The 26,665-nt window shown below is 47.9% G+C and overlaps 2 protein-coding genes across 6 annotated transcripts; one reads left to right on the top strand and one right to left on the bottom strand.

The window, feature by feature from the left end:
• The first annotated feature begins 21,103 nt into the window (after positions 1–21,103).
• LOC136544102 (transcription factor bHLH162-like) lies at positions 21,104–23,720 on the top strand. 3 transcript variants are annotated; one of them, XM_066536377.1, is made up of 5 exons: positions 21,104–21,350; positions 21,489–21,802; positions 21,956–22,384; positions 22,988–23,047; positions 23,588–23,720. In XM_066536377.1, the coding sequence occupies exons 2-5, from the start codon at positions 21,569–21,571 to the stop codon at positions 23,606–23,608; spliced, it is 744 nt and encodes a 247-aa protein (XP_066392474.1). In that variant the 5' UTR covers positions 21,104–21,350; positions 21,489–21,568; the 3' UTR covers positions 23,609–23,720. The 3 variants fall into 3 exon arrangements, with proteins under 3 accessions (XP_066392474.1, XP_066392469.1, XP_066392479.1); XM_066536372.1 differs by having other exon boundaries at positions 21,104–21,802; XM_066536382.1 differs by lacking the exon at positions 22,988–23,047 and having other exon boundaries at positions 21,104–21,802; positions 23,588–23,712.
• LOC136544081 (uric acid degradation bifunctional protein TTL-like) lies at positions 23,349–26,431 on the bottom strand. 3 transcript variants are annotated; one of them, XM_066536355.1, is made up of 6 exons: positions 25,963–26,431; positions 25,688–25,812; positions 25,468–25,522; positions 25,276–25,377; positions 24,625–24,781; positions 23,349–23,929 (listed from the first exon to the last, which is right to left on the bottom strand). In XM_066536355.1, the coding sequence occupies exons 1-6, from the start codon at positions 26,104–26,106 to the stop codon at positions 23,466–23,468; spliced, it is 1,047 nt and encodes a 348-aa protein (XP_066392452.1). In that variant the 5' UTR covers positions 26,107–26,431; the 3' UTR covers positions 23,349–23,465. The 3 variants fall into 3 exon arrangements, with proteins under 3 accessions (XP_066392452.1, XP_066392460.1, XP_066392456.1); XM_066536363.1 differs by having other exon boundaries at positions 23,349–23,854; positions 25,739–25,812; positions 25,963–26,428; XM_066536359.1 differs by having other exon boundaries at positions 25,739–25,812; positions 25,963–26,417.
• Between the last annotated feature and the right edge of the window lie 234 nt (positions 26,432–26,665).

The following is a 26,665-nucleotide window of genomic DNA, read 5'->3' as shown; positions in this document are numbered from 1 at the left end:
GAATTACATAAATTATTACATCGCCGCATTGGCGGAATCAAAGTATCATTCATTCAGAACAGCTTGAAGATAAGATCACCAGACTTGAGCGTAGGAACGAATCCCTCAACCGTCAAACTCCTCGGAGCTATACTCCTCAGCAGAACCTGTGTGCCAAAATTTATCAATATGATTTGTACTGGCCACTCCCAACCCTATGAGCATTTGCTTTTTGGAAATTGGATGCAAATTGGATATAATCAAAGGAACCTATAAGGCTAGGGTTTCCTATGCATTTAGCCTATCAAGTATATAACAATAGTTGGTCAAGTTTTAACACCAATTCCACACCCATTCCACCCCATTCCCTTTCCAGAGCCAGGTTTTGATCCTGGGATCGATACACTACCATCTCCACGCCATCACCATACCATCGCTCAGTCGACAGGCCAACTCCCTCTCGGTACTGTCTCAAGGCCCGTAGCCCCTGGCTACGACCGAACACTCTCTCACGGGGAAGAAGAGAAGGACTCATCTCTCTATCTAGTTTAAGCGAAACCTAGGAAAGGTCCATAGCCGATAAGTCGGCACATGTATCGATCGATCAACCGTACACTCTGCAGAGGTTTTACATAACCACAAGATCCACCTTCCTCGCTGACCATCGTCAACTGGGCTGATTCCGGCCGCTTGCTAGCCTAGGATAATGCCACTCTACCATTCAGCCCTGGTACACCCCAAGTCCAGTCTAGGGTGGCTAAAACTGTGAGTCATGAGCCAGGTCCACAAGGTCTCCATGAAGTCTCGGAAGGGTGTGGGGGAAATCCTCTGTGCCCCGTACCTCCTTACACTGTTCGCTATCAACCTAGCAGTAGTGGCAATATCCTACCAAGTAGTCCGGCCGTCCCGCACCATATAGGGTGAGTGGTATGTAAGGCTTCCCGGTGAATCTGAGTACTAGTAAGTCCTTAGGGATGACCAAGCCAGAATGTCTCCATCAGGGTTTCCATTTACCGTGCCACCACAGCACCTCCATCCCAGGCTCCTCCCATCATAGGTTCACACCCAGGACCACCTCATATACCATTTACCCACCACAGGTATCCATTTCCAGGGGTGCCCAGGTAGCACCCCACGACAAGACTTGCCCCAGGCTCATCGCATACTCCAACTTGGTCGACACAACCCTCACCCTCCACACACCCGAGTCACACACGCAGCACTCTCCCCATAGTCTAGGTAACACTAGTTTCCACCACGCATCAATGTAGTGCAAGCGTAGTAGAAGTAATAAGCAATGAAATGTAGTAGCAAGCGTGTGTCTAGCCTAACAGCTGGGTGAGCAGGGGCAAGGTTGCGTCAAGGTAAAGGCCTTCAAGTAAGCATACTACCATGCAATTCCTATCATAATATGACTGTAGCAGCAAAGTAAAGCAATAGCAGTTCTATGTTAGCCATGCGTAATAGGTGCTACGAGATTGGGTGGGATGTGGTGCCTTTAGTGTAGTCATCTCCATACTCCTCACGGTACTCACGATCCTCGTCTGTCTGGTTCTCCTCCGAGTCTGCAAACGATCGCATTATAGTCGCGTTAGCGGCGTCTATAGAATAGCACAAAGAAGCAATGAAAATTCAAAAGAGCCAATTGCACTCAAACATGGGTTCATTGCGTAGAGCTTGATTTTAGATGAATTTTAGTCCTAGTTTCGTATTTTTCCGAGGTTGTATGAATTAGTTATGAATTTCTGAAGTTTAAATCATTTCTAAAAATGGAAAAAGGTTAAATTAATCCTGGGCTAACACGTGTCACGCTGTGACTGGTCCACGTAGCATGCTGACATCAACATGACATCAGCATGACATTAGCAATGCCATCATCTCGGTTCTAGTACAGACAGGTGGGGTCTAGCTGACGTCAGCATTATGTCAGCAACGTCATCAGTTCTGACAAGTGGGCCCAGGGACTCTTGGGTCACTGACATGTGGGTCCGATCAAAGTCAACGTCAGTCAATGGTGAGTCAATGGTCAACGGTCTACGGTCAACGGTCAGGGTCACTGACGTGTGGGGCCAGGGTTGCTGACGTCAGCAGCTGATGTCATCATGACGTTAGCATGACGTCACCTCGGCTGTGTTGCTACTGACATGTGGGTCCCACGTGACATCATCCTGATGTCAGCATCTGGCGTGTGGGTCCAGAGTGTTTGTGCCACTGACATGTGGGGCCAGGTCAACGGTCAACGTTGACCAGTCAACGGTCAACACAGACCGGGTCTCAAACGGGCTCCAGCGGGCTTCGGGTTGGGCCGGTCTAGGCTGGGCTTGGCCCGCCACGTGGCGAGCTATGACGCTGCCACATCATATCCATGGGCCTCTACTGGGCTTCGTCCACAGTGCTAGCTCACGGTGCGTGGTTCATGGTGGACGCAGGTTAACGGTCCATGGACCTAAGACAGGGTCCATGGTGGACCAAGTCCACCCTTCTTCTCTCAGGCGTGGTCCATGTGCACCGGGTGTAGGCACGGACGGCCGGTGAGGGGAGTCTCCCCTGTTTTCTCCCGTGGCGGTGCTCCTGCCGGCGGCGAGCTCGCTGGTGAGCCTCCGTGGCGGTGCTGGTGTCCAATTGGGGAGGGGAAAGGCTTCCACAGGCTACGGTGATCATGATGTTGGGGTCTAAGTGGTGGCCGGGGCCTTCCAGGGCGTTGGCCACAGTGGCTGGTGGCTCGGCAGTGCTCGTCGGTGGCGAAGTCGCGTTTGTAGGCTCTCCGGTGGCTCGACTGGGCAGATAGGGGCTTCTACAGATCCGTGGGTGCATGGCGAAGGCGTCCAGGGCTCCAAGCGGGGCTTCGGCTTCCAGGTGGCCATTAGGGGCTCCCCGGTGGCCACGGTGATAATGAAGACGACGGCGAGGCACGTGGGTGCGCTACGGGCGCCGGTGGGGTGGTCATGGTGTGGTCGCGGATGTGTGCTTGAGTGAGTGTGTACCTAGAGACCGGAGGCGGCCTTGGCCCACACGCTCCTGGTGTGGAGCGCCATGGCTGAACAGCGAGGTCCGGCGGCGAGCATGGGAAAAGACCGGGGCTCACCTTTGGTGTCATGGCAGATAGGATAGCAGTGCAGTGGAGGGTTGTGGCCGTGTCGAGACGAAGCTGTGCAGTGCCATGCAGCGTCGTGGTGTCGTCCTTGCTCTGGTGGCTTTGGAGGTGCTCCGCCGGCGGCTCCTTCCTCTTTCTCCTGCTCCCTTCCTTCTTCCTCTCTTGGCTCTCTTTCTTAGCTTGAGTGTGCAGAGAGTAGCCACAAAGTGGCGGTGGGGTGTTGAGAGCTCAGGGCGCTAGGGCAACCGAGGCTGGGCTTTTATAGCCGAGCACCAAGCTTCCATGGCGGACGGTGATCGATCGGTGGAGAGGCATGCGATGCATCCTACGGTGGCACGAGGTTGCGTGGGCGCGGCACCAAGGAGACAGGGGCATGCCCCGGGCGTGACCCCCTGGCCTGCCCCTGCCAGTGCTGTCGGGGCTCGGTCAGAGAGGGGAATCGGCGTGAGCGGTCGGGGGCGTGGCGTGGAGAAGATGAACATGAGGGCTGACATGCGGGGCCCGTGTGGCAGCGGCTGCAAGCGATGGCGGGGAGGCGCGTGGGCGGGTGCGGCATGCGGGCTGGCTGCTGGGCCTGCACGAGCTCGTGGGCCGGCCTGCTACTGCATGCTGGCGGGGCTGGCCGGTGTGGTGGGGCTGGCTAGGCCGTGAAGCCGAGCAGGCTTGGGCCGGCTGCGAGGCCCTCTTCCTCATTTCCTTTTTCTGTTTTCTTTTTCTTCTTCCTTGATTTGAATTCAAATTTGGTTTGGGTATTTGAATTCAAAATGGGTGCACCAAATTCATTGGAGTTTAAGATATGAGGCCCACCACATTCTTTTATATATATTAGGAATTTATTTAGCTATTTTGTATATCAACATAGGTGTAGCTTGTTATGTATGAAAATAGAATTAGTTTTCTCTTTTTACACATTTATCCTTTGGTTTGAATAGTAATTACTTTATGGTGTGTTTCTTTAAAAGAGTTGTTAAGCATAACATGAAACAAATGGAAATCCAAATCACAATTTGAGTTAACAAATGTATGCATCACTTTATTTGTTAGAAATTAAATAAACACAATTAACTAATGACATGCCATGCTTATGTGTTAACTTGGGTTGGGGTTAGACCTAATGCATCTCTTAGGTTGGGTTTCTATACATGACACTCATCATCACATGGGAGTTTTAAGAAAAATTTTGTAGTTGTGATTTTTAGTGTATGGATTTTTGGGTTATTACAGTCCTACCCCCTTAACAGAATCTCGTCCCCGAGATTAAAGCATAACGTACTCTTCGAAGAGGTAAGGATATCATAGCTGGAGGTCAGACTCTTTCTTCCATGTTGCTTCTCTCTCAGTGTGATTGCTCCATTGGATCTTGCACATAGGAATAGTCTTGCTTCGGGTCTCTTTGGTATCTCTGCCCAGAATTCTGATATGATGTTCTTTATACTCGAGTGTATCTTGAATGTCAAGTGTGTCAGTTGGAACTACTTCATCGGGCACTCTCAAACACTTGCGTAGCTGTGAGACATGGAATACGGGATGTACACCCATCAATTCCTCGGGTAGCTCAAGTTTGTAGGCGAGCTTTCCAATCCTCTTGCAAATCTTGTATGGTCCAACAAATCTAGGGGCAAGCTTTCCTTTCACATGGAATCTGACAGTTCCATGTAGCGGGGATACCTTGAGATAGACGAAGTCTCCCACATTGAACTCAAGTTCTCTTCTCCTTTTGTCAGAATAGCTCTTGTATCGACTTTGAGCAATTCTCAAGTTCTCTCTTACTTGAGCAACTCCTTCTTCGGCATCTTGAATTTGAACGGAGTCAAAGAATGATCTTTCTCCCGGTTGGGACCACATCAAAGGTGTCTTATAAGGTCTGCCATACAGAGCTTCAAATGGCGACATCTTGATATTGGCTTGGTAGCTATTGTTGTAACTCTGCATAGGGTAAGCATTTCTCCCAATTAGGGCCATAATTCAGTACACTAGCACGAAGCATGTCTTCTAAGATCTGATTTACTCATTTAGTCTATCCATCTATCTGTGGGTGATAAGCGGTACTGAAATCAAGTTTGGTTCTGATGGACTTGTGCAGAGCTTTCTAGAATCGGGACACAAACTGAGGACCACGATCAGATACAATACTAGAGGGAGCTCCATGTAGTTTGAGAATATGCTCAACATATAGATCTGCTAATTTTTCGGCATTGGCCTTGGTCTTAACTGGTACAATGTGAGCAATCTTGGTCAAATGATCAATAATCACCCAGATGGAGTCATTGCCTTTCTGTGAACGGGGCAATCCAACTATGAAATCCATGGATATACTCTCCCATTTCCACTCGGGAATGTCAAGAGGCTTTAGCAAACCTACAGGCCTTTGATGTTCAGCCTTGACTCTATTACAGGTGTCACAACGTGCCACATGTCCTGCAATGTCTGTCTTCATGCCTTTCCACCAAAAGTGTTTCTTCAAGTCTTGATACATCTTTGAATTTCCAGGGTGAATACAGTACTTAGAATTATGTGCTTTAGATAGAATTTCCTCTCGTAGTGCTGGATCGGAAGGGACACAGATTCTATCCTTGAACCAGATGGTTCCTTGTTCATCTTCTTGGTGGTTGGTCTTATAGCCTAGTTTCATCAGACCACGGAGATATTCGATCTCTTCGCAACTTTTCTGAGCTTCACGAATGCGATCCATGAGATCATACTGTATGCGGAGCTCGTTCAATAAGCCATGCGGTAGTATCTCTAGTTGGAAATCATCAATCTCTTCCTTGAGCTCAGGTGGTACGGATTCAATGATCAAGGTGTGACAGTAACTCTTGCGACTAAGAGCATCTGCGACTACATTAGCTTTTCCCGGATGATAGTGAATTTCTAGGTCATAGTCCTTGATTAACTCAAGCCATCGGCGTTGCCTCATATTCAAATCTTCTTGGGTGAAAAAGTACTTCAAGCTCTTGTGATCGGTGTAGATATCACACTTGTTGCCTATCAAGTAGTGCCTCCAGATCTTCAAAGCATGCACAACTGCTGCTAACTCAATATCATGAGTTGGGTAATGGTTCTCATGTTCTTTCAACTGTTGAGAAGCATAAGCTATCACTCTTCCATCTTGCATCAGTACACAACCAAGTCCTTGACGGGATGCATCACAATAGACCATGAAATCTTTGCTGATATCAGGCAATGCTAGCACAGGAGTTGTGGTAAGCTTCTGTTTCAATTCCTAGAAGCTTTGTTCACACTTGGGCGTCCATTCAAACTCCTTAGTCTTCTTTAGAAGGTTGGTCATTGGACGGGCTATCTTGGAGAAGTTCTCAATGAATCAGCGATAATATCCGGCCAATCCCAAGAAACTTCTAACTTCCGTCACATTGTGGGGTTGATCCCACTCTTTCATAGCCTCAATCTTAGCTGGGTCAACTGCAACACCTTCAGCTGATAGTACATGGCCTAGGAAGGTAACTTTCTGTAGCCAAAACTTGCATTTGCTGAACTTTGCGTAGAGCTGATGTTGGGCTAGTTTCTCAAGCACCGTTCTTAGATGATGTTCACGTTCTTCAGTGGTGGATGAATAGACAAGAATGTCATCAATGAATACTACCATGAACTTATCTAGTTCATCCATGAAAACCTTATTCATCATGTTCATGAAGTATGCGGGAGCATTCGTGAGTCCAAAGGACACCACGGTGAACTCAAACTGCCCATACCTAGTCACAAAAGCTGTCTTCGGGATGTCACTCTCTCGAATCTTTATCTGATAATAGCTAGATCTGAGATCAATCTTGGAGAAATACTTGGCACCTCAAAGCTGATCAAGTAGATCATCAATCCTTGGCAGGGGGTACTTGTTCTTGATGGTGACTGCGTTCAAGTTCCGGTAGTCAATGCACATTCTCATTGAGCCATCCTTCTTCTTAACAAACAGAATAGGGGATCCCTAGGGTGACGCACTGGGTCTGATATATCCCTTCGAGATGAGCTCATCAAGCTGTTTCTTGAGCTTAGCCAGTTCATCAGCTGACATGCGATAGGGTCTCTTGGCAATGGGTCCTGTTCCTGGCAAAAGATCAATGATGAACTCTACATCACGGTCTGGTGGCATACCCGGTAATTCTTCAAGGAATACATCGGGATAGTCTCTGACCATAGGCACATCACGAACTGTCTTCTCCTCTTTCTGTGATTCTGAACTCACTTTAAGGGCACACAAGATAGAGGTGGACTTTCTAGACTAGGGTTCATATCTAATGACTTGGCCTGATGGGTGGGTCACTTGGACATATCTAGGTGAACATGATATGATACCTCGGTGAAGGGTTAGCCAATCCATGCCTAAGATGACATCTAGGTTAGTGGAAGGTAACAGGGTTAGGTCGGCTTTAAAGGTAAGACCCTCAATGGTAAGACTCACTCCCTTACAGATGTGGGTGCATTTTAGGTCTTCTAAAGGTGAGCTGGTGATGATAGGCTTTTCACGTGGGGTTACAGACAGGTCATGTTCTCATGCAAACTTGGATGATATGTAAGAACAAGTTGCTCCTGAGTCAAATAGAACTGATGCAGTATTGCCATTAACTAAAAACATACCGTACACCACGTCAGGGGCAGCCTGTGCTTCCTCGGCATCCAGATGGTTGAGACGTCCACAGGTAGCAGATCCCTTGAACTGAGACTTCTGAGTAGCTGAGTTCTGAGGGCACTCAGTGGCTTTGTGACCCAGTTGGCCACAAGCGAAGCAGGTGAAAGGCGCACCGCCTGTAGGGGTTGGCGCAGGTGCCTTCCAGTTTCTAGTGCCTGGTGCAGAGCGGTTCTATGCTGGGCGTTCATTTGCTGAGCGGGGATGGTTGAAACGGTCCTGAGTGTTGTGGTCCTGAGCATAATGGTCTCAGGTGTAACGATCCTGAGCAGGGCGGGAGTATTTAGCGGTGTAGCCTCCACTACCCCTACTTGATCCAGGGTTGTCATCCCTATTGTGGCAAGAGCGTTCCCTAGATGGTGCATCTCTACGGAACCTCTTGCGATCACGACCATGGAAGGACTCCTCAGGCTTACGCTTCCTCTCCCTGTACTCCTCTCCAGCTTCGGCACGATCTTTCTCGATCTGGATGTAGCGATCCACCAGAGCACGCAATGTGTTACTCTCAATACTGCCAAACTTCAGCTTGATGTGCGGGTTAAGCCCCTTGCGGTAATAGTACAGCTTCTCCTTCTCAGAGTTCACAACATAGGAAGGTGCATAGCGCAGAAGGCTGGTGAAACGAGTAGTGTACTCAGTCACCCTGTCCTTTCCCATCTTGATGTTGCGGAACTCCTTAGCTTTGGCCTCCATGACACCCTTGGGAATGTGATACTCAGTGAATGCTTCGGCAAACTCATCCCATGAGATGTTGGCAGGGTCCTCATGGGAATCACTGAAACTGTCCCACCAGGCGTGTGTTGCACCTGTGAGCTGGTGTGCGGCTGCTCCAACACATTCATCATCGGTGAAAGTAGTAAGGTCAAGCTTCTTCCCCATCTCCTTGAGCCAGTCATCGGCTACAAGTGGGTCAGGGTCGGTGCCATCATAGGTAGGTGGCCTTAGCTTTAGGAATCCCTCTAGCTTCCTTTGGAAATCATTCTGCTAACCTCCCTAGCGATGGTTTGCTCCTTCTACAAGAGCTGCAAGAAGCTGGGTCTGTTGTGCCATCACTTCTGCCAGGTTCAGTGGTGGTGGTGGCGGAATGTTCTCCTCAGGTGGTGGGGTATTCTCCAGGTTGAAGGGTATCCCTCCACGTCCTCGGCCACGGCCACGGCCACGGTTGTTGCCACCACGCCCCCCATTTGGTTCGACTGGTTCAGGGGTGGGCGCACGTCCATGGTTCATCAGGCGATTAGATCGGCGGTTCGGCATCTGCAACACGAATCATAGGAATCTTAGTGTTTGTGCCATAAGTGCTTATAATTTGATATGATTACATGATTTTGATGATTTAAAGAAAAACATTTATACTATCCAACACTCATTACAAAGAAGTGATAAGATCCATAAGATGCAATAAGATCCAAAACATTCATTACATGGGTTTTATTATATAACATCATCTCCAGTAGCTACACTTGAAGACGTGCGAGAATCGTACTACGCATAATGTCTCATATTATATCTCATAAGGGGTACATCATGGGGTACAACTTACGGAAGCTACTGACATGACTCATGACCACGTAGGGTCATCTACTCTAACTCGTACACCACAGCTGGGATACGACTATTCTCGATCTCGATCTCCTCGTCAGACTTGTGAAGTCGGGATACGTACTTCAAGGCCTCGGCAAGCTCCTCAGTAGGCTTGGCTCCAGGTAGGGTAGGGCAGGCATCTAGGTTGAGGCAAGTCGGGGCTAACTCAAACTCCTCTATCCTAGGCTTCGTCTTGCTGTGAATCTCCTTGGGTAGCTGATCCCACATACCCTTCATCTCCCTAAGGCGCTTCCTGTCAGACTTCTGCCAAGCCTGCCATGTCCTCTCACACTTGTCCTGTAGGTACTCAGTCTGCCTGAGTGCCTCGATCAGGTGACCTTGGTTGCAAACAGCCTTCTTCCTGAACTCCTCTAGCTCTTGAGTCATGGTCTTGTTCCGAGATTGGATTTTTAGCATATCAATCCCCTTGGACCTCTCTCTATCTCCTCTGCGGTTGAACTCGGCCTTCTTGTCGTCCAACTCTCTCTGCAACTCCAAGACCTTGCTGTTGAGGTAGCAAATCATGTTGCCTAGGTCGGCTGCTTTGTCCTATAAGTCAACAACCTCGGCTCTGTGGACTTCTTCACGACGGTTGAGCTCGTCCTACAGCTTGGAGACTGTCTCTAGTAGACTAGCTCGCTCCTGTGCTCCCTGTGAGTCTCGCTCCTGGTACTCCCACCGGAGGGCCTGGTCCTGACGTCTCCTCTGCTCTAGCTAGGTCACGTACCTGTCCTGCTCCAGTAGGTGGATAGCTGAGACACGAAGGCATCTGTCCTCCTCGGCGAAGATAACTATGCCGGCTACGAAGCTCTGCTCACTAGGGGTAAGGCTAAGGTCGAGGGCCTAGGGTAGTAGATGGAACCCTATCGTCTTTAGGTGCTCGTAGTGGTCCCTCATTACTCTACGAAGTGCCTTGTGTGAGATAGCTCGCAGTCCCTCCTCGACTGTGTCCTCTATAGTCATCTCGGTGAAAGCTGGGACAGAAGGTAAGGTAGTGTTAGCTGGGAACTCGACTGAGGTGACAACCGGTCCTTCGATTCCTCCTTCCTGAGCTGGCTTCCCGGTGCAGGTGACCTTGACAAGCTCGTCGGGGACTCCTAACGTGACGAGAACTCAGCAGAGGGTCTGTGCAAAACCCCCGAGCTCACGTAGGTCGAAGGTAAGCTTGGCGTGGTCCAGAGGTAGCGGTCCTAGAGGCAGCCAGTTGACGTTCATTGCCATCTGCATGTTTTAAGGAATCAGGTGTTAGCAGGTCAATATTTAGATAAGCCTTGCATAAAAGTAAATGCAGGGTCGGTATATAACCGAAAGAAGGGCTATTCACATCCTATTCTATCATCCATTCCTAAGGGCTTCGTCCTATGGTCAAGTATGGCTCTGATACCAACTGAAACGACCCCGATTTCCACGAAGGGAAATCCACAGCATCGAAGTGTAATAAGACCGTTGTAGATCATATTACCCAAATTCCAGTCGAATATCACATCCATACAACGATAATATCAGAGTACAAATAGTGCGGAATTACATAACTTATTACATCGCCGCATTGGCGGAATCAAAGTATCATTCATTCAGAACAGCTTGAAGATAAGATCGCCAGACTTGAGCGTAGGAACGAATCCCTCAACCGTCAAACTCCTTAGAGCTATACTCCTCAGCAGAACCTGTGTGCCAAAATTTATCAGTATGATTTGTACTGGCCAATCCCAACCCTATGAGCATTTGCTTTGTGGAAATTGGATGCAAATTGGATATAATCAAAGGAACCTATAAGGCTAGGGTTTCCTATGCATTTAGCCTATCAAGTATATAACAATAGTTGGTCAAGTTTTAACACCAATTCCACACCCATTCCACCCCATTCCCTTTCTAGAGCCAGGTTTCGATCCTGGAATCGATACACTACCATCTCCACGCCATCACCATACCATCGCTCAGTCGACAGGCCAACTCCCTCTCGGCACTATCTCAAGGCCCGTAGCCCCTGGCTACGACCGAAGACTCTCACGGGGGAAGAAGAGAAGGACTCATCTCTCTATCTAGTTTAAGCGAAACCTAGGAAAGGTCCATAGCCGACAAGTCGGCACATGTATCGATCGATCAACCATACACTCTGCAGAGGTTTTACATAACCACAAGATCCGCCTTCCTCGCTGACCGTGGTCAACTGGGCTGATTCTGGCCGCTTGCTAGCCTAGGATAATGTCACTCTACCATTCAGCCCTGGTACACCCCAAGTCCAGTCTGGGGTGGCTGAAACTGTGAGTCATGAGCCAGGTCCACAAGGTCTCCATGAAGTCTCGAAAGGGTGTGCGGGAAATCCTCCGCGCCCCGTACCTCCTTACACTGTCCGCTATCAACCTAGCAGTAGTGGCAATATCCTACCAAGTAGTCCGACCGTCCCACACCATATAGGGCAAGTGGTACGTAAGGCTTCTCGGTGAATCTGACTACTAGTAAGTCCTTAGGGATGACTAAGCTAGAATGTCTCCATCAGGGTTTCCATTTGCCGTGCCACCACAGCACCTCCATCCCGGGCTCCTCCCATCACAGGTTCACACCCAGGACCACCTCATATACCATTTACCCACCACAGGTATCCATTTCCAGAGGTACCCAGGTAGCACCCCACGGCAAGACTTGCCCCAAGCTCATCGCATACTCCAACTTGGTCGACACAACCCTCACCCTCCACGCACCCAAGTCACACACGCAACACTCTCCCCATAGTCCAGGTAACACCAGTTTCCACCACGCATCAATGTAGTGCAAGCGTAGTAGAAGTAATAAGCAATGAAATATAGTAGCAAGCGTGTGTCTAGCCTAATAGCTGGGTGAGCAGGGGCAAGGTTGCGTCAAGGTAAAGGCCTTCAAGTAAGCATACTACCATGCAATTCCTATCATAATATGACTGTAGCAGTAAAGTAAAGCAATAGCCGTTCTATGTTAGCCATGTGTAATAGGTGCTACGAGATTGGGTGGGATGTAGCACATTCAGTGTAGTTGTCTCCGTACTCCTCACGGTACTCATGATCCTCGTCTGTCTGGCTCTCCTCCGAGTCTACAAACGATCGCATTATAGTCACGTTAACGACGTCTATAGAATAGCACAAAGAAGCAATGAAAATTCAAAAGAGCCAATTGCACTCAAACATGGGTTCATTGCGTAGAGCTCAATTTTAGATGAATTTTGGTCCTGGTTTTGTATTTTTCCGAGGTTGTATGAATTAGTTATGAATTTTCGAAGTTTAAATCATTTCTGAAAATGGAAAAAGGCTGAATTAATCCTGGGCTGACATGTGTCACGCTGTGACTGGTCCACATAGCATGCTGACGTCAGCATGACGTCAGCAACGCCATCGTCTTGGTTCTGGTACTGACAAGTGGGGTCCAGCTGATGTCAGCATGACGTCAGCAACGTCATCAGTTCTGACAAGTGGGCCCAGGGACTCTTGGGTCACTAACATGTGGGTCCAATCAAAGTCAACGTCAGTCAACGGCAAGTCAATGGTCAACGGTCTACGGTCAACGGTCAGGGTCACTGACGTGTGGGGCCAGGGCTGCTGACGTCAGCAGCTGATGTCATCGTGACGTCAGCATGACATCACCTCGGCTGTGTTGCTACTGACATGTGGGTCCCGCGTAACGTCATCCTGACGTCAGCATCTGACGTGTGGGTCCAGAGTGTTTGTGCCACTGACATGTGGGGCCAGGTCAACGGTCAACGTTGACCAGTCAACAGTCAACACGGACCGGGTCTCAAACGAGCTCCAGCGGGCTTCGGGTTGGGCCGGTCTGGGCTGGGCTTGGCCTACCACGTGGCGAGCTGTGATGCTGCCACGTCGTAGCCGTGGGCCTCTACTGGGCTTCGTCCACAGTGCTGGCTCACAGTGTGTGGTTCATGGTGGACGCAGGTTCACGGTCCATGGACCTAAGATAGGGTCCATGGTGGACCAAGTCCACCCTTCTTCTCTCAGGCACGGTCCATGTGCACCGGGTGCAGGCGCGAACGGCCAGCGAGGGGAGTCTCCCCTGTTTTCTCTCGCAGCGATGCTCCTGCCGGCAGCGAGCTCGCTGGTGAGCCTCTGTGGCGGTGCTGGTGTCCAATTGGGGAGGGGAAAGGCTTCCCCAGGCTACAACGATCATGATGCTGGGGTCTAAGTGGTGGCCGGGGCCTTCCAGGGCGTTGGCCACGACGGCTGGCGGCTTGGCAGTGCTCGCCGGTGGCGAGGTCGCGTTTGCAGGCTCTTCAGTGGCTCGACTGGGTAGATAGGGGCTTCTGCGGATCCGTGGGTGCATGGCGAAGGTGTCTAGGCTCTAGGCGGGGCTTCGGCTTCCAGGTGGCCGTTAGGGGCTCCCCGGTGGCCACGGCGATCATGAAGACGACGACGAGGCACACGGGTGCACTACGGGCGCCGGTGGGGTGGTCATGGCGTGGTCGCAGATGTGTGCATGAGTGAGTGTGTGTGTACCTAGAGACCGGAGGCGGCCTTGGCCTACACGCTCCTGGTGTGGAGCGCCATGGCTGAACAGCGAGGTCCGGCGGCGAGCATGGGAAAAGACCGGGGCTCACCTTTGGTGTCATGGGAGATAGGATAGCGGTGCAGTGGAGGGTTGTGGCCGTGTCGAGACGAAGCCATGCAGTGTCGTGCAGCGTTGTGGCGTTGTCCTTGCTCCGGCGGCTTCGGAGGTGCTCCGCTGGCGGCTCCTTCCTCTTTCTCCCACTCCCTTCCTTCTTCCTCTCTTGGCTCTCTTTCTTGGCTCGGGTGTGCAGAGAGTAGCCATAAAGTGGTGGCGGGGTGTTGAGAGCTCGGGGCGCTAGGGCAACCGAGGCTAGGCTTTTATAGCCGAGCACCAAGCTTCCATGGCGGACGGCGATCGATCGGTGGAGAGGCATGCGATGCATCCTACGGTGGCACGAGGTTGCGTGGGCGCGGCGCTAAGGAGACAGGGGCATGCCCCGGGCGTGAGCCCTTGGCCCGCCCCTGCCAGTGCTGTCGGGGCTCGGTCGGAGAGGGGAATCGGCATGAGCGGTCGGGGGCGTGGCGTGGAGAAGATGAACAGGAGGGCTGACATGCGGGGCCCGTGTGGCAGCGGCTGCAAGCGATGGCGGGGAGGCGCGTGGGCGGGTGCGGCGTGCGGGCTGGCTACTGGGCCTGTGCGAGCTCATGGGTCGGCCTGCTGCTGCGTGCTGGCGGGGCTGGCCGGTGCGGTGGGGCTGGCTGGGCCATGAAGCCGAGCAGGCTTGGGCCGGCTGCGAGGCCCTCTTCCTCATTTCCTTTTTCTGTTTTCTTTTTCTTCTTCCTTGATTTGAATTCAAATTTGGTTTGGGTATTTGAATTCAAAATGGGTGCACCAAATTCATTGGAGTTTAAGATATGAGGCCCACCACATTCTTTTATATATATTAGGAATTTATTTAGCTATTTTGTATATCAACATAGGTGTAGCTTGTTATGTATGAAAATAGAATTAGTTTTCTCTTTTTACACATTTATCCTTTGGTTTGAATAGTAATTACTTTATGGTGTGTTTCTTTAAAAGAGTTGTTAAGCATAACATGAAACAAATGGAAATCCAAATCACAATTTGAGTTAACAAATGTATGCATCACTTTATTTGTTAGAAATTAAATAAACACAATTAACTAATGACATGCCATGCTTATGTGTTAACTTGGGTTGGGGTTAGACCTAATGCATCTCTTAGGTTGGGTTTCTATACATGACACTCATCATCACATGGGAGTTTTAAGAAAAATTTTGTAGTTGTGATTTTTAGTGTATGGATTTTTGGGTTGTTACATACTCTCTCTACTTACTACTGTTGCTACTTATTATCTCATGTCTTCTATCAACTCTTACTACTAGTGATTGCTGGTTGGTCTCCTACAACTCCTATTACTACTACTTGCTACTCCTATTACTACTCTACTAGTATATTGTCCTCCTGCTCTTCTCCTACTACTCTACCACTCCTCTTCTACTACTACTCTCCTCTACTCCATTCTACTCCTCTCCTCTCCTAAGCAGGTGTTGCTTTTTTTGCTACTTCTACTACTACTCTCCTCTACTCCACTCTACTCCTCCCCTCTCCTCTATTTTTACCACCTTTCCTATCCTCTATGTTTGGGAAGCAGTAGCTGTTTTTTACACCTTTTCATCTCTATGTTTGTTAAGCAGCTGTTGCTTTTTTTGCCAAATCTCCCCTCTCCTCTCATCTCCTTTGTTTTGCTGACGATGAAATTGTCCAAGTCCATACATTATATGGAATATGAGCTGATGATCAAGAACTTGCGAGGAACTTGGCATCATTAGCAGCCGCCCCTACATTACCTTCTCTTCTCTTCTCTATTATGATGCCTTGATGCTCCAAGTTCATGATCAAATGATGATTGACATGTTTCTGAGGCCTCTACTACTGCTACTACTTGTTTTTTGATATATTGTTGTTTTATAGGACTACTTTGGTTTATAGACCTTTTTTATTTCTTATACCTTCTCGCATACCTATAGCACACTTTCTTGCATCTATTAGAACAAAGCATAAAATAATGTCGCGGACACCAGACAGTGCAGCCCAATGCCCCGAGCATGATGAGCAGCCAACCTATGAGGAGCAAGCACTAGAGGACCAGCTAACTTAGGAGCATTTTGATAACGAGTTAGAAAAGGATCTAGAAGTGATGCTTACTCAGGAGCAGTGTGACAAGGAGGAAGGGGGAGCAGAAGGAAGAGCAGGAGAGGCTGCTGAAGGCGAAGAAGAAGAGGATGATGATGATGATGATGACTCAAAAGAGGGATATGAAAGTCCCGAGGATCCTTTCCCATGTGAAGCCAGAAGGAGGCCAACGGAGGAAGATTTGGACAAGGATTTTGACCCGAACGAGGAGGTAGGGAAAAAGCCTTAGCTTGTAAATTTTGCTAAAGCTTTGGCTGTGTTACCTCTGCTAACACTTTGACCTATCGTATATACAGGTCCCTCCTAAAACTCAAAAAAGACAACATCGACATCCGTGACATCTCGCTGGACAAGATAGAGTAGAGGAAAGGAGAGCAGAGGCAATAGCCACAGAGATGGATCACGATGCCTCTGCTCCATAATCTCAAGACACAACCATGACTACCAAGCCTAAGAGGAAATGAGCGGATAGAAAAGGAAATCTATATCCAGATAAGGCATGCTATGTGATAACGGAGGTCGGACCAGCAGGGGAGATCCTTTAGCCGAAGGAATTAAGAGGACGATTCCATAATGCGATCGGGGCCCTAGTAAGAGATAAATTGAACCTAGCAATCCCTAACTAGAAAGAGGTACTAGAGAACACAAAGAATGCACTATGGGATAGGTAGCTGAAGCTCAATTTTAGATTTCCGGAGGGTAAGCACGAACTGGTAAAAAATGCTTTTAGGATAATGGGAGAGTCATTTCGACGTTGGAGGTCAGAGCTCAACACGAAGTATATCCAAAAGGGGTTAACTCCCTTCAACGAGTTTGGCAAAAATAACTCCTAGTCAATGGAAGGAGCTCGTGGCTCAAAAGACTTCACCGGAGGCATTAGAGCTCAGTGCCCGTAACACTGAGCTGGCGAAGAGGAACAAACACCACCATCATCTAGGCCCTGATGGCTACTATGCCAAGGAAGAGCAGTTTAGGAAGATGGACGAAGAGGTCGCAGCTGTTGGGAATATCAATGTGACGAATTTGAAGGTATGCTCAAGGAATTGGATATATGCGAGGAGTACAGAATCATCCAGCGGTAATCTTAAGTTTGATAAGCCAGAGACCCAAGAGGCAGTATCAAGGATACTAAAATATGCTGAAGACAAGGAGAAGGGCTCATTCAATCCTTCTAGAGAGAGGGACGAGCTTAGCCTTGGCTTGGGAAACAAGAAGCACACAGGCCACACCAGAGGGCTAGGGAAAAGGACGACATGGAAGCAAGGATTCGAAGAGGACAGGCATATGTACAAGAAACATGGCAGAGACCGAAAGACTAGTCTTGAGTTCCAAGTGAAGGCTCTAGTTGCGAAGGCGCTAGAGGAGCAAAGACTATCTACAGAGCCACGGATATTAGTGACGCCGCCGAGAGAACTGGCATTAGTTGACAGCCCTTCAAAAGTTCCTAGCAGTCAAGGTTCCACTGCAGCCACAACCCCCATCGATCGCATATGGGAACCAACTAGTTGCACCTTGGTGTTTCTCAGCGGCCGGCAGAACACTATGACAGAGGTGGCAATGGGTGTGGCACATCCTCCCGGTGGCTTACACCACATTAATAAGATATCGCCGGACTACACTAGGGTCGAGGTGCATATAGTGAAGCCCGAGTTCATGCAGTGGAGGATAGACTACGTAACTCCCGAGAGGCTAGTGTTACTCGGAGACGTTATGGGGCAGTTCATCCTTTGGCACAAACGGGATATTATATTGACTTCTTCTTCGCCGCCTCCCCCTCTTCCAAATTTAGAGCGAGTTGTTGAGGTCGGGGAGATATTTTCACTGTCTCGTGACCACCATATTCCTGAGATGCCACATTCTTCCCCGCCTCCTAGTGAGCATGTGCCTGATGAGATGCCACAACCTTCTCTAGCTCGTATCGAGCAAGTGCATCATGAGATACCACAGTCTTCTCAACAAGCACAGCCGATACATGAACAACGAGTGCCTCCTAAAGAAGGTGATGCACAAGAAGATGAGGATGTGCCTAAATGGGAACTTTGAAAGAAGCATCCAATCACCATAAGGCTAGTTTATGTTCCGATCAAAGATGTCTCGTCAGTGTCCAAGTAGTTTTCCTATGCCTAGTTCAAGCCTGAGAACCAAGTTAAAAAAGTCCCATCATGGGGTTCTGAGGAGGCCGTCACTAGCAAACTCCAACAAATTGCAAAGCGGTATCCAAATGTTGATGCCATCAAATGGTCAAAGGATTGCCCAAAAACATATGAAAGAGGCAAGCCCTTCCTACCAAACCGGGACATCCAACGCCTACCACTTGGAATGAGAAGGTTCCATGATTGGTACTTGCGTGTTCTCCCAACGAGCATAGATCTCATACAAGCATGCTTCCCCACCGGCACATTTGGAAGCCCAGCCGGGAAAATTGTCTTTGACTTTAATGACATGCACACGTGCTTTCACCTAGGAGAAATGGAGATGAATCTAATTCGCACGTGGTGCCTGTAAGTCATTGTCCTCCCGATATGATATGAATGTAATCTTTGAATTTTGTTGTAACTAACCCATGCCGTGATTTGTAGAATGCAAGTGCACATTGTCAAACAAATGCCAAGTGTGAAAGCCGGGTATCTAGACCCTCAAGCTATAGCCCAAACAAATTTTAATTATCCTAAACGGTGGACACTAGATGCCAAAGAGCTAGCTGCTGCAAAGACTCTTCGGGAGAAAGAGCGCATCCGTACGGCGAAACTAAGGGAAGAGTCCCTTAAGGTTGCGGCATACATTGCCATGGCTTTCAAAAATCTCCAACAACATTCTACTATATGGCTACCATACAACTTCGAGTAAGTTCAACTCTATACTTAAAGCTTTGTTCGATATATTTTATTCGATGCAAAAGAGCTTATCTAGTTCTATGATTAAATCCATGTAGCAACCACTGGATTTATATAGCCATCGATGTCGGGAGGAGCATGACATGGGTCTTTGATTCATTAGATAGGGACACGGTGACATATAAAGACTTTATATCAATTCTCAAGACGTATACATATCGACAATCCTCATTAGCTTATATGTTTGTATCATACTTGTAACATTCACTTTTGGATACTAACAAGTTGTATTTGCTAAAATAATTCGAACAGGGCATTTAGGTTCTATGTCACTAATCATCATGAAAGGCATGATCCAGCAAGGAAGGAAAAGCTGGCTATAAAAACACTATGTGCGGTAAGTGTAACTTACTTCTTCAGTACTCCGTTACATGGCTGTCAAAAGCATTACTTAATATTTTCATATGCAAAACATACAGTGCCCCAAGCAGAAGCCTGGGAGTGTACATTGTGCATACTATATATGTTCTATGATGAGTAACACCGATATCTACAGGAGACACCCCTTAAGGGTAAGTTTGAACCTCTTCACCCATAGTATAAAAACTTAGTACATGGTATGAAATACTAAACCGAAACTTGTTCTCTTGTAGTGGAGAGAAGAGAAAGGAATGAAAAGAGACCCATACAAGGATGACCAACTCTTAGAGCTCGTCGGCAACCTTTGCAACTTCATATTGGACCAGATTGTACACGTCAGAGGCGCCTATCATGACCGAGAGTCTGAGTTAGGTACAAATCCTCAATACCAACACCTTCGTGAGACTGAAAGGCTAGCTCTAGAACGTTGATAATAATGTGTATGGAATTTGTATATTTAATGATGGATTGTATATATTCTTGTAAATTGGACTTGTAATTGTATTTTATATAATACTCTTGTGCTTGTAGTCGGGGTCGCGGGGCGTTCGGCAACGCGAACGCTGGTCGCGGGGCGTTCGGCAACGCGAACGCGGTTCGGACCGTTGGTCGCGGGACATTCGGCAACACGATTTTGAATTGTAAATTTAAATTTTTTTGCGGGAAAACGTACTGTAGGGGCGGTTCTAGATTGAATTGCCCCTACAAACAGGTATTTGTAGGGGCGGCTGGTACTATAACCGTCCCTACAAATCGATTTGTAGGAGCGGCTAGTAATACGAACCGCTCCTACAAGCCGCCCCTATAAATCGATTTGTAGAGGTGGCCTGGGAACCGCCTCTACAAATGCATTATTTATAGAGACGGTTCGGTAGGAGCGGCTGGCCAAACCGCTCCTACAAAGACTTACCAACCGTCCCTAGAAATGCTTCTTGTAGTAGTGCTATTATCTGTCCTGGAGCTAGGGACGAAAACGGTATGGATATTTTCCGACCGTATTCAAAACCGAATCCGTTTAGAGGGGTTGAGATCTGTCCGTATCCGAGTCCGGATATCCAACATCCGATACCGTATCCGTATCCAAATACTCAAATCGCATATTTATGATGTCGATATCCAATCGTATCCTATCCGACATAGTTGACACTATCCGTATTTGAATCCAAATCTGGACAGAAATATGAAAACAAATATAATATCGGTGATATTCATCCGTATCCGATTCATTTTCATCCCTGGAGCGCGTTGGGCCTGGCCTGAGTCTGAATGCTGCCGGCCGGGAGCAAGCGATGGCGAGTCTGACGCGCGGGGCAGCAGCTGCCCTGCAACTGCTAGCGTTATCTGCGGCGAGTGGTGGCGCGAGACGCCGCAACATGCAATGGCCGGCCAGCCTTCCCCATCGTTGCCGGCGCACGCGCGCGGTCGCTAGCAGCGAGCGGCCGGCTGACCCGGACGTGCACACGTACATGCAAACAAATACACGTACTCAATTAAAAAAACGCGCGCACGAACCACGTACGTACGTACTCCTACGTCACAGTGGCTTGCGTCAGCGGAGCCACGCAAGCCGTGCTCCCGCTCACTATGCGACATACGACTGCATATCGGCGATGACACGTCTCTGCCGCAAGCTCTGCATGCGAAAAAACCGTGCGTCAATAAGCGCTGGCTGCATCTAGATATAAATGCATGTGTCTGTACTCAGATCCGTATACCTAGCAACGAGGCGCCCTGCTGGCCCAGGCCAAACGCCAAAATATCTCATGCGTTCACGTATACGTCTCGTTCGCTTCGCTGAAAAAACGAGAAGAAAAACACTCTTTCAACTAAAAAAACTAAAAAAGACGGATTATAAAAGAAACGAACAGGAGTAAAAAAAATGTGAAAGCATTCTGGTATATCGGTAAAGTATGTACATCATGAACGACGTGTGTCGTCAGTCTACACATCTTGCTATAGCCCTAGCCCGGTGACGGTGAACTTTCCCAATCTATATATAGGTAGACTAGAGATCGCTTTATCTGTACAGTACATAAGCAGGCAACATATGTGCTTTTGTGCAGTGCAGGTACAGAAGGAGCTCGGTACGAGCCAACCACATCTAGACCCCTCCCTATCTGTACGCACAGGCATCACCATTAGCTTCGCCAGTTGCGCTGTTTCATAGTATTAGATATATGCCTGCTGGTGCATTTCGGATTGGCTTTTCACAATTCAGACAGATTATTGGCCATTTTTAGCCTGACGACCTTTGCAGTTCTCGTGGCCCAGATCTGTCGGACTGTGACAGTCAGCACTTGATCAGCACGGGAAGGGAGAGGCTGGGCTGTTGGTGAGATGAACACTAATAAGAAAAACAGCAGAAGCGGCGGTACAGGGAGGAGATCAAGGAGCAGGAGCAACAACAATGGCAGCAGCAGCACCGCCACCGGCACCGGCACCGCCACAACGACGACGACGACAGCTATGGAGAGGAAGGAGATCGAGAGGAACAGGAGGCTGCACATGAAGAGCCTCTGCTTAAAGCTCGCCTCCCTCATCCCCAAGGAACACTGCTCCTCCAACTCCAAGGTATACATTGTTCTCTGCTATGGTATTGTGTCCTTGCCTGATGACCTTTTTTTTTTTTTTTGAGAATCTTGCCTGATGACTTTTGAGTATTCACGGACTACAAAATTAAAGAATTTCTAGATGATATAATTGTTTGTATGTATGTATATATAGGACGCGATGACCCAGCTGGGTTGCCTGGACGAAGCGACGGCGTACATCAGGAAGCTCAAGGCGAGAGTAGAGGAGCTGCAGCGCAACAGGAGCTCTGCGCAGCTCTTGCTTACCAAGAAGAGAGGAGAAGACTACGACGGAGCCGCCGTCAGAACAACTTCTTCCGGCACGGGCACGGGCACGGCCACCGCGGGGTCGTCATCGTCAGAAGAAGCCGCCGCCGGTGCAGCAGAGGAGGAGCCGGCGGCGGTGGTGGAGGTGCGGCACAGCCACGACGGGTCCAGCCTGGAGGTGGTGCTCATCAGCAGCGTGCGGCGGCCGTTCAAGCTGCACCAGGTGGTCACCGTGCTGGAAGAAGAAGGCGCCGAGATCATCAGCGCCAACCTCTCTGTCGACGGCCGCAGAATGTTCCACACCATCCACTCCCGGGTACATATACCTCACACTGTGATTTTCTATGTAGGATAGTGGGGAAAAAAATTCGGTGCACCATCCTGGCGTGCAGACCTATTTGAATCTGGTGACACGTGTTCCAAAAAATCCATCACACCTTTGAGAGGTGAGGTTTTCACTTGTTTATTTTTAAAGTATTCTGATGAGGTTTTAGTTGTCTATTTTTAGAGTACCATCTGTCCGTGCGTTGAATTCCCTAGGACACGTGTCACCAGCACTGCACCCCATTTTTTTCCGGATAGTGACAAAAGTTTGGGATCCACGTAGTATTCAGCTGTATGCCACTACTGTTCTCTTCTTATTTAGGCCACACACGTCTTCCCTAGTCTTCAATAAAGTCTTATATTTTTCTGTTTTCATTTTTTTTTTAAAAACACCTGATCCACTCATCGGTTGTGGTCATTGTTGTCTCTAAAGCCATTTACAAATAGAACTAAATAAACTGATGTCTCCATACGTCTGCATGTTTTCTCTCTGTCTTTGGTAAACATAAAATCACCCAACAAATACTAAAATTAATGTCTGCTATACAACTTCTAACTTGCATGCAATTCCATTTCTTTCCCTTGGTAACTGCAGGCCTTTAGCTCAAGAATAGGCATAGAAGTTTCAAGAGTTTCTGAAAGACTAAGAGCATTGGTATGATACTGAATCGATATACATATATACATGTCCCAAAAGTATATGACCTATAGTAGTAGTAGTAGTAGTAGTAGTTACTATCAGTATCTCTATTTGTTATCTAAAAGTTTTCCATGTCCAATCTCCAACATATATTTCCGTAATACACTTATTTGGTGTCAATAAATATACTCTTTTGTATAAACTTAGCCAAACTTTAGATAGTTCGACTAGATCAGATAGAACTAGAATTGCATTCTTTTCTGGAAGGGGCAGTATCCGGCAGTATATATCTGGTAAAAATATTGACATGACAATATTATTAAAAGTTTAAAGGCTGCTTACATGGATACAGATTATTATCACAATGGCAGTGTCAAGTTTACATAGTTGTTTTGAACATCCCGACAGAGGTAATTACACGTAAATTAACAACTTAGCTTCCACGGTAAGTGGTGAATGAGAAAGGGGAATGCAAGAGAGGAACATGAAAATGCTCTGCCGTCTGGTTCTCCTTGATCTCGAATATGATGCTGACATAAGGGAAGAACCCTGCAGGCGAATACTTGCGAGTGTTGAAGCTTATGCGGTAGAAGCCAGGAGCAATGTTGTCGACGATGTCCATCAGCTGACCACTGCGTCCATCATTGTTTGTAACTGAATAGCCTAGAGTTGCCCATCCGCTGAAATCCTTGTTGCTGAATGATAGAAGAGCTGAAGAATCCTTCCACATCTCCAAGTGAACTTCGATTCCAGATGCAGGGGATCCACGGGCAGTGTCTAGCACATGGGTTGTAATGGGTGGCCGACTTCGGTTGGAGCTACCTGTAATTTCAGGAGCTTTATTGGCGCAAGGCTGAGGGAGAGCTCCAAGATGTGCTCCAATAATCCGTATGCGATCTTTTTGAAAATTTAGTTGGTGAGAAAGAAGAGTAATCCAAGTTGTATACGTATAGCAAATAATTATAATATGCTAGTAAAGCACATGAATCAATGAGAATGAGAATGAAAGTGTAGAATGGTGATGGAGACAGATCAACTGTTAACGCTCGATGTCCTTTACAACAAAATTCCCATTCAACAACACAAGTCATCATAGTTTACTCATGGCTGTGAACTATATGGTTCTTGTTTCAAAATATTTCTTGCAAAATGATGTGCATCAATATTTTTCTTCTGTTTCTATTTATTAAGAGAAAATTCAATTAGACTATGGCAACTAGCAAACAAGATGACAATAAGAAAAACTTAGCACTAACTCAAACAAATATTCATTTTTAGCATTACACAATATTGTGACTGCTAGTCAAAATAGATCACAAAAGTACATGCCCTACTATAAGAAGGCGGCAAACAAATTCCATATCCAGCTGCTCACTCAACAGTAGCTAAGGTGAATGAAAGAACAGAAATTCCAGATAAGTAAGAATTGAACAAATTTGACGGCGTTCATAGTACGCTATATGGTGTGGACATTTTACTCTGTGAACATGCATACAGATGTAGGATAGATATAACAAAACTCACAAACATGTAAAGTAAAAAAGGGAGACATTTGTTGTATAACCTACAAACGGACAGAGTGGAATTGATACCTGCTGCTTTATCTGATTGGGTGGCAGGGCCTTCAGTTGTAGTGGACGGGACAGTAGGCTCCGATGAGAAAAGCTTCGCAAGACGTAGTTCAGTTATCTTAAGTTCTTCCTGTGCTGCAGCCTCAAGTTCAACAATTGGCCTATTCGTGTAACGCCTCTGAAATAGGAGGATAATACCGAGGGCACTATAAGGATACAAGGAAATATAGTGTTTCAATCTTTGAGTTAATGCATGAGACTTGAAGTATGCTGCAGCTTACAAAATGTAGTATACCAAGGAGGTAAGGCTAAATATAAGAAATATGTCCCAACAGTATCAGGGATAATAAACATCATTCAAGACTTTAGTTTTTACTAGGTTTGAGATTCATGTGGAGCTTTTATTTTCATAAAGAAACTACAGATATGTGGACGAATGGTCTTATTATGTATTATCATCAATCCCTAAACAACAATACATGGGTGTTTTGACTTTGCTGAAAGTCCAGACAATACAAAACCTCATTACACAAGTCAAAGGCAAGGACAAAGCAAGGATCCAAACATAGTAATATAAGTTTTGAGTCCTTCTCGAAGTAGAAATTCCTTGCAAAAATACCAAAGTGCAGAAAACAGACACTGAAACTGAAGATGAACATGACGTATTCATACCTTAAGCTCAGCCAAGACCTCAGGCGCAGTCCTCCCAGATGCGCAAATCATGAACACGAAGCCAAACTTCTCCCTGTACCTGGCATTCCACTCTGCCAGCTCCTGCAGCAGGTGGGACGAAAAAAAACTAAATTAAGTGGTCCGGAGTTTATATATGATAGACGCAAGGAAAGCTGAGAGCTGATGTAGCACCTGGGCCGTCGAATCCGTGGCTGTGGAGAGCGCCGATTGCTCCTCCTTGCTCCACCTAATAAACCAGAAAGGAAACAGAAATTACCAACACAGCGACTGGTGCCATTTTGTTTGTCCTGTGCCATGTTGAGTGAAACGATTCGCAAGTTCAATTCACTGATTTTATTAACAATTAAATTAAACTGGCCATGACGCAGTGTCAGGTGAACACTCCACCGACTTGAGTGGATAGGAGGGTGGTGACTGGTGAGAGGGCAAAAACTCCACCCACTTGGAGACGGATGGGGAGGTGGTTCCGATCGCCGGGTGCGCCGCGAAGGCCTCGAGCCATCCGTTGACATCGACCTTGATCCGACCCAGCGATGGGTCGTAGCGCGCGCACGGGCAGCAAGCACGGCATCAGTACAGCAGGAAGCGAAGGTCCGCGGGTGGACAGAAATTTAAGTAGGGATATAGCAGGGAGGTAGAAGAGGCGACGGCGAGTATGTGACACACCTCGTTGAGCCAGATGCGTCGAGCGGCGAGGAGGGCGTCGGCGAGGGACGCGAAGGGGGAGGCGGCCGCCATCGCGGCGGCGAAGCGGCGGCTGCCGTTGACGCGCAGCACGTCCTCCGCGGAAAGAAGCATCGGCGCGGCCATCTCCGCCTCGCCGGCGGCCAATTCGACAGCGCAGGGAAAGGGGGAGTGCGGTGGGGATTCTTCTGGTAGGGGCCGTGAGCCCGTGACCGTGATCGATCCAGTGAAGTGGCTTGGCTGTCTGTTCCACGCACTGGAAACTTGCAGACGCCACGCACTGCGCACTGGAAATTATTTATAAGGGAAGCTAATGCGATGTGATCTCACGCACTGGAACTTTGGGTCGAAAGAAACGACGAACTGCCATCCAAAGGCTAAGGGGTCGTTTGGATCACGGGATTTCCACAGGAAAAATGAAAGAAATAAAAACGTAGGAAAGGAAGATGAGCAGGGTGTTTGGATAAAGGAATCGAATAGACCATTTCCTCTAAATCACAACGAGATTTCACAGGAAAAATCAAATCCAGTCCGATCGCTTGTTTTCTCTTCCTTTGCGGAAGCCCGAGGCAACTCGCCCGTCTCACGTCACCAAGAGAGGATTTTCTGTTATAAATTCATGTATTTCAAACAGCCTAAATTGTCTGTTCCTGTGTTTTAAAATCCCGTAGTTTTAGATTTCTTC

Source organism: Miscanthus floridulus, chromosome 1, assembly GCF_019320115.1.
Source record: "Miscanthus floridulus cultivar M001 chromosome 1, ASM1932011v1, whole genome shotgun sequence".
Classification (NCBI taxonomy): Eukaryota; Viridiplantae; Streptophyta; class Magnoliopsida; order Poales; family Poaceae; genus Miscanthus; species Miscanthus floridulus.
This window is presented reverse-complemented; position numbering and strand designations above follow the sequence as displayed.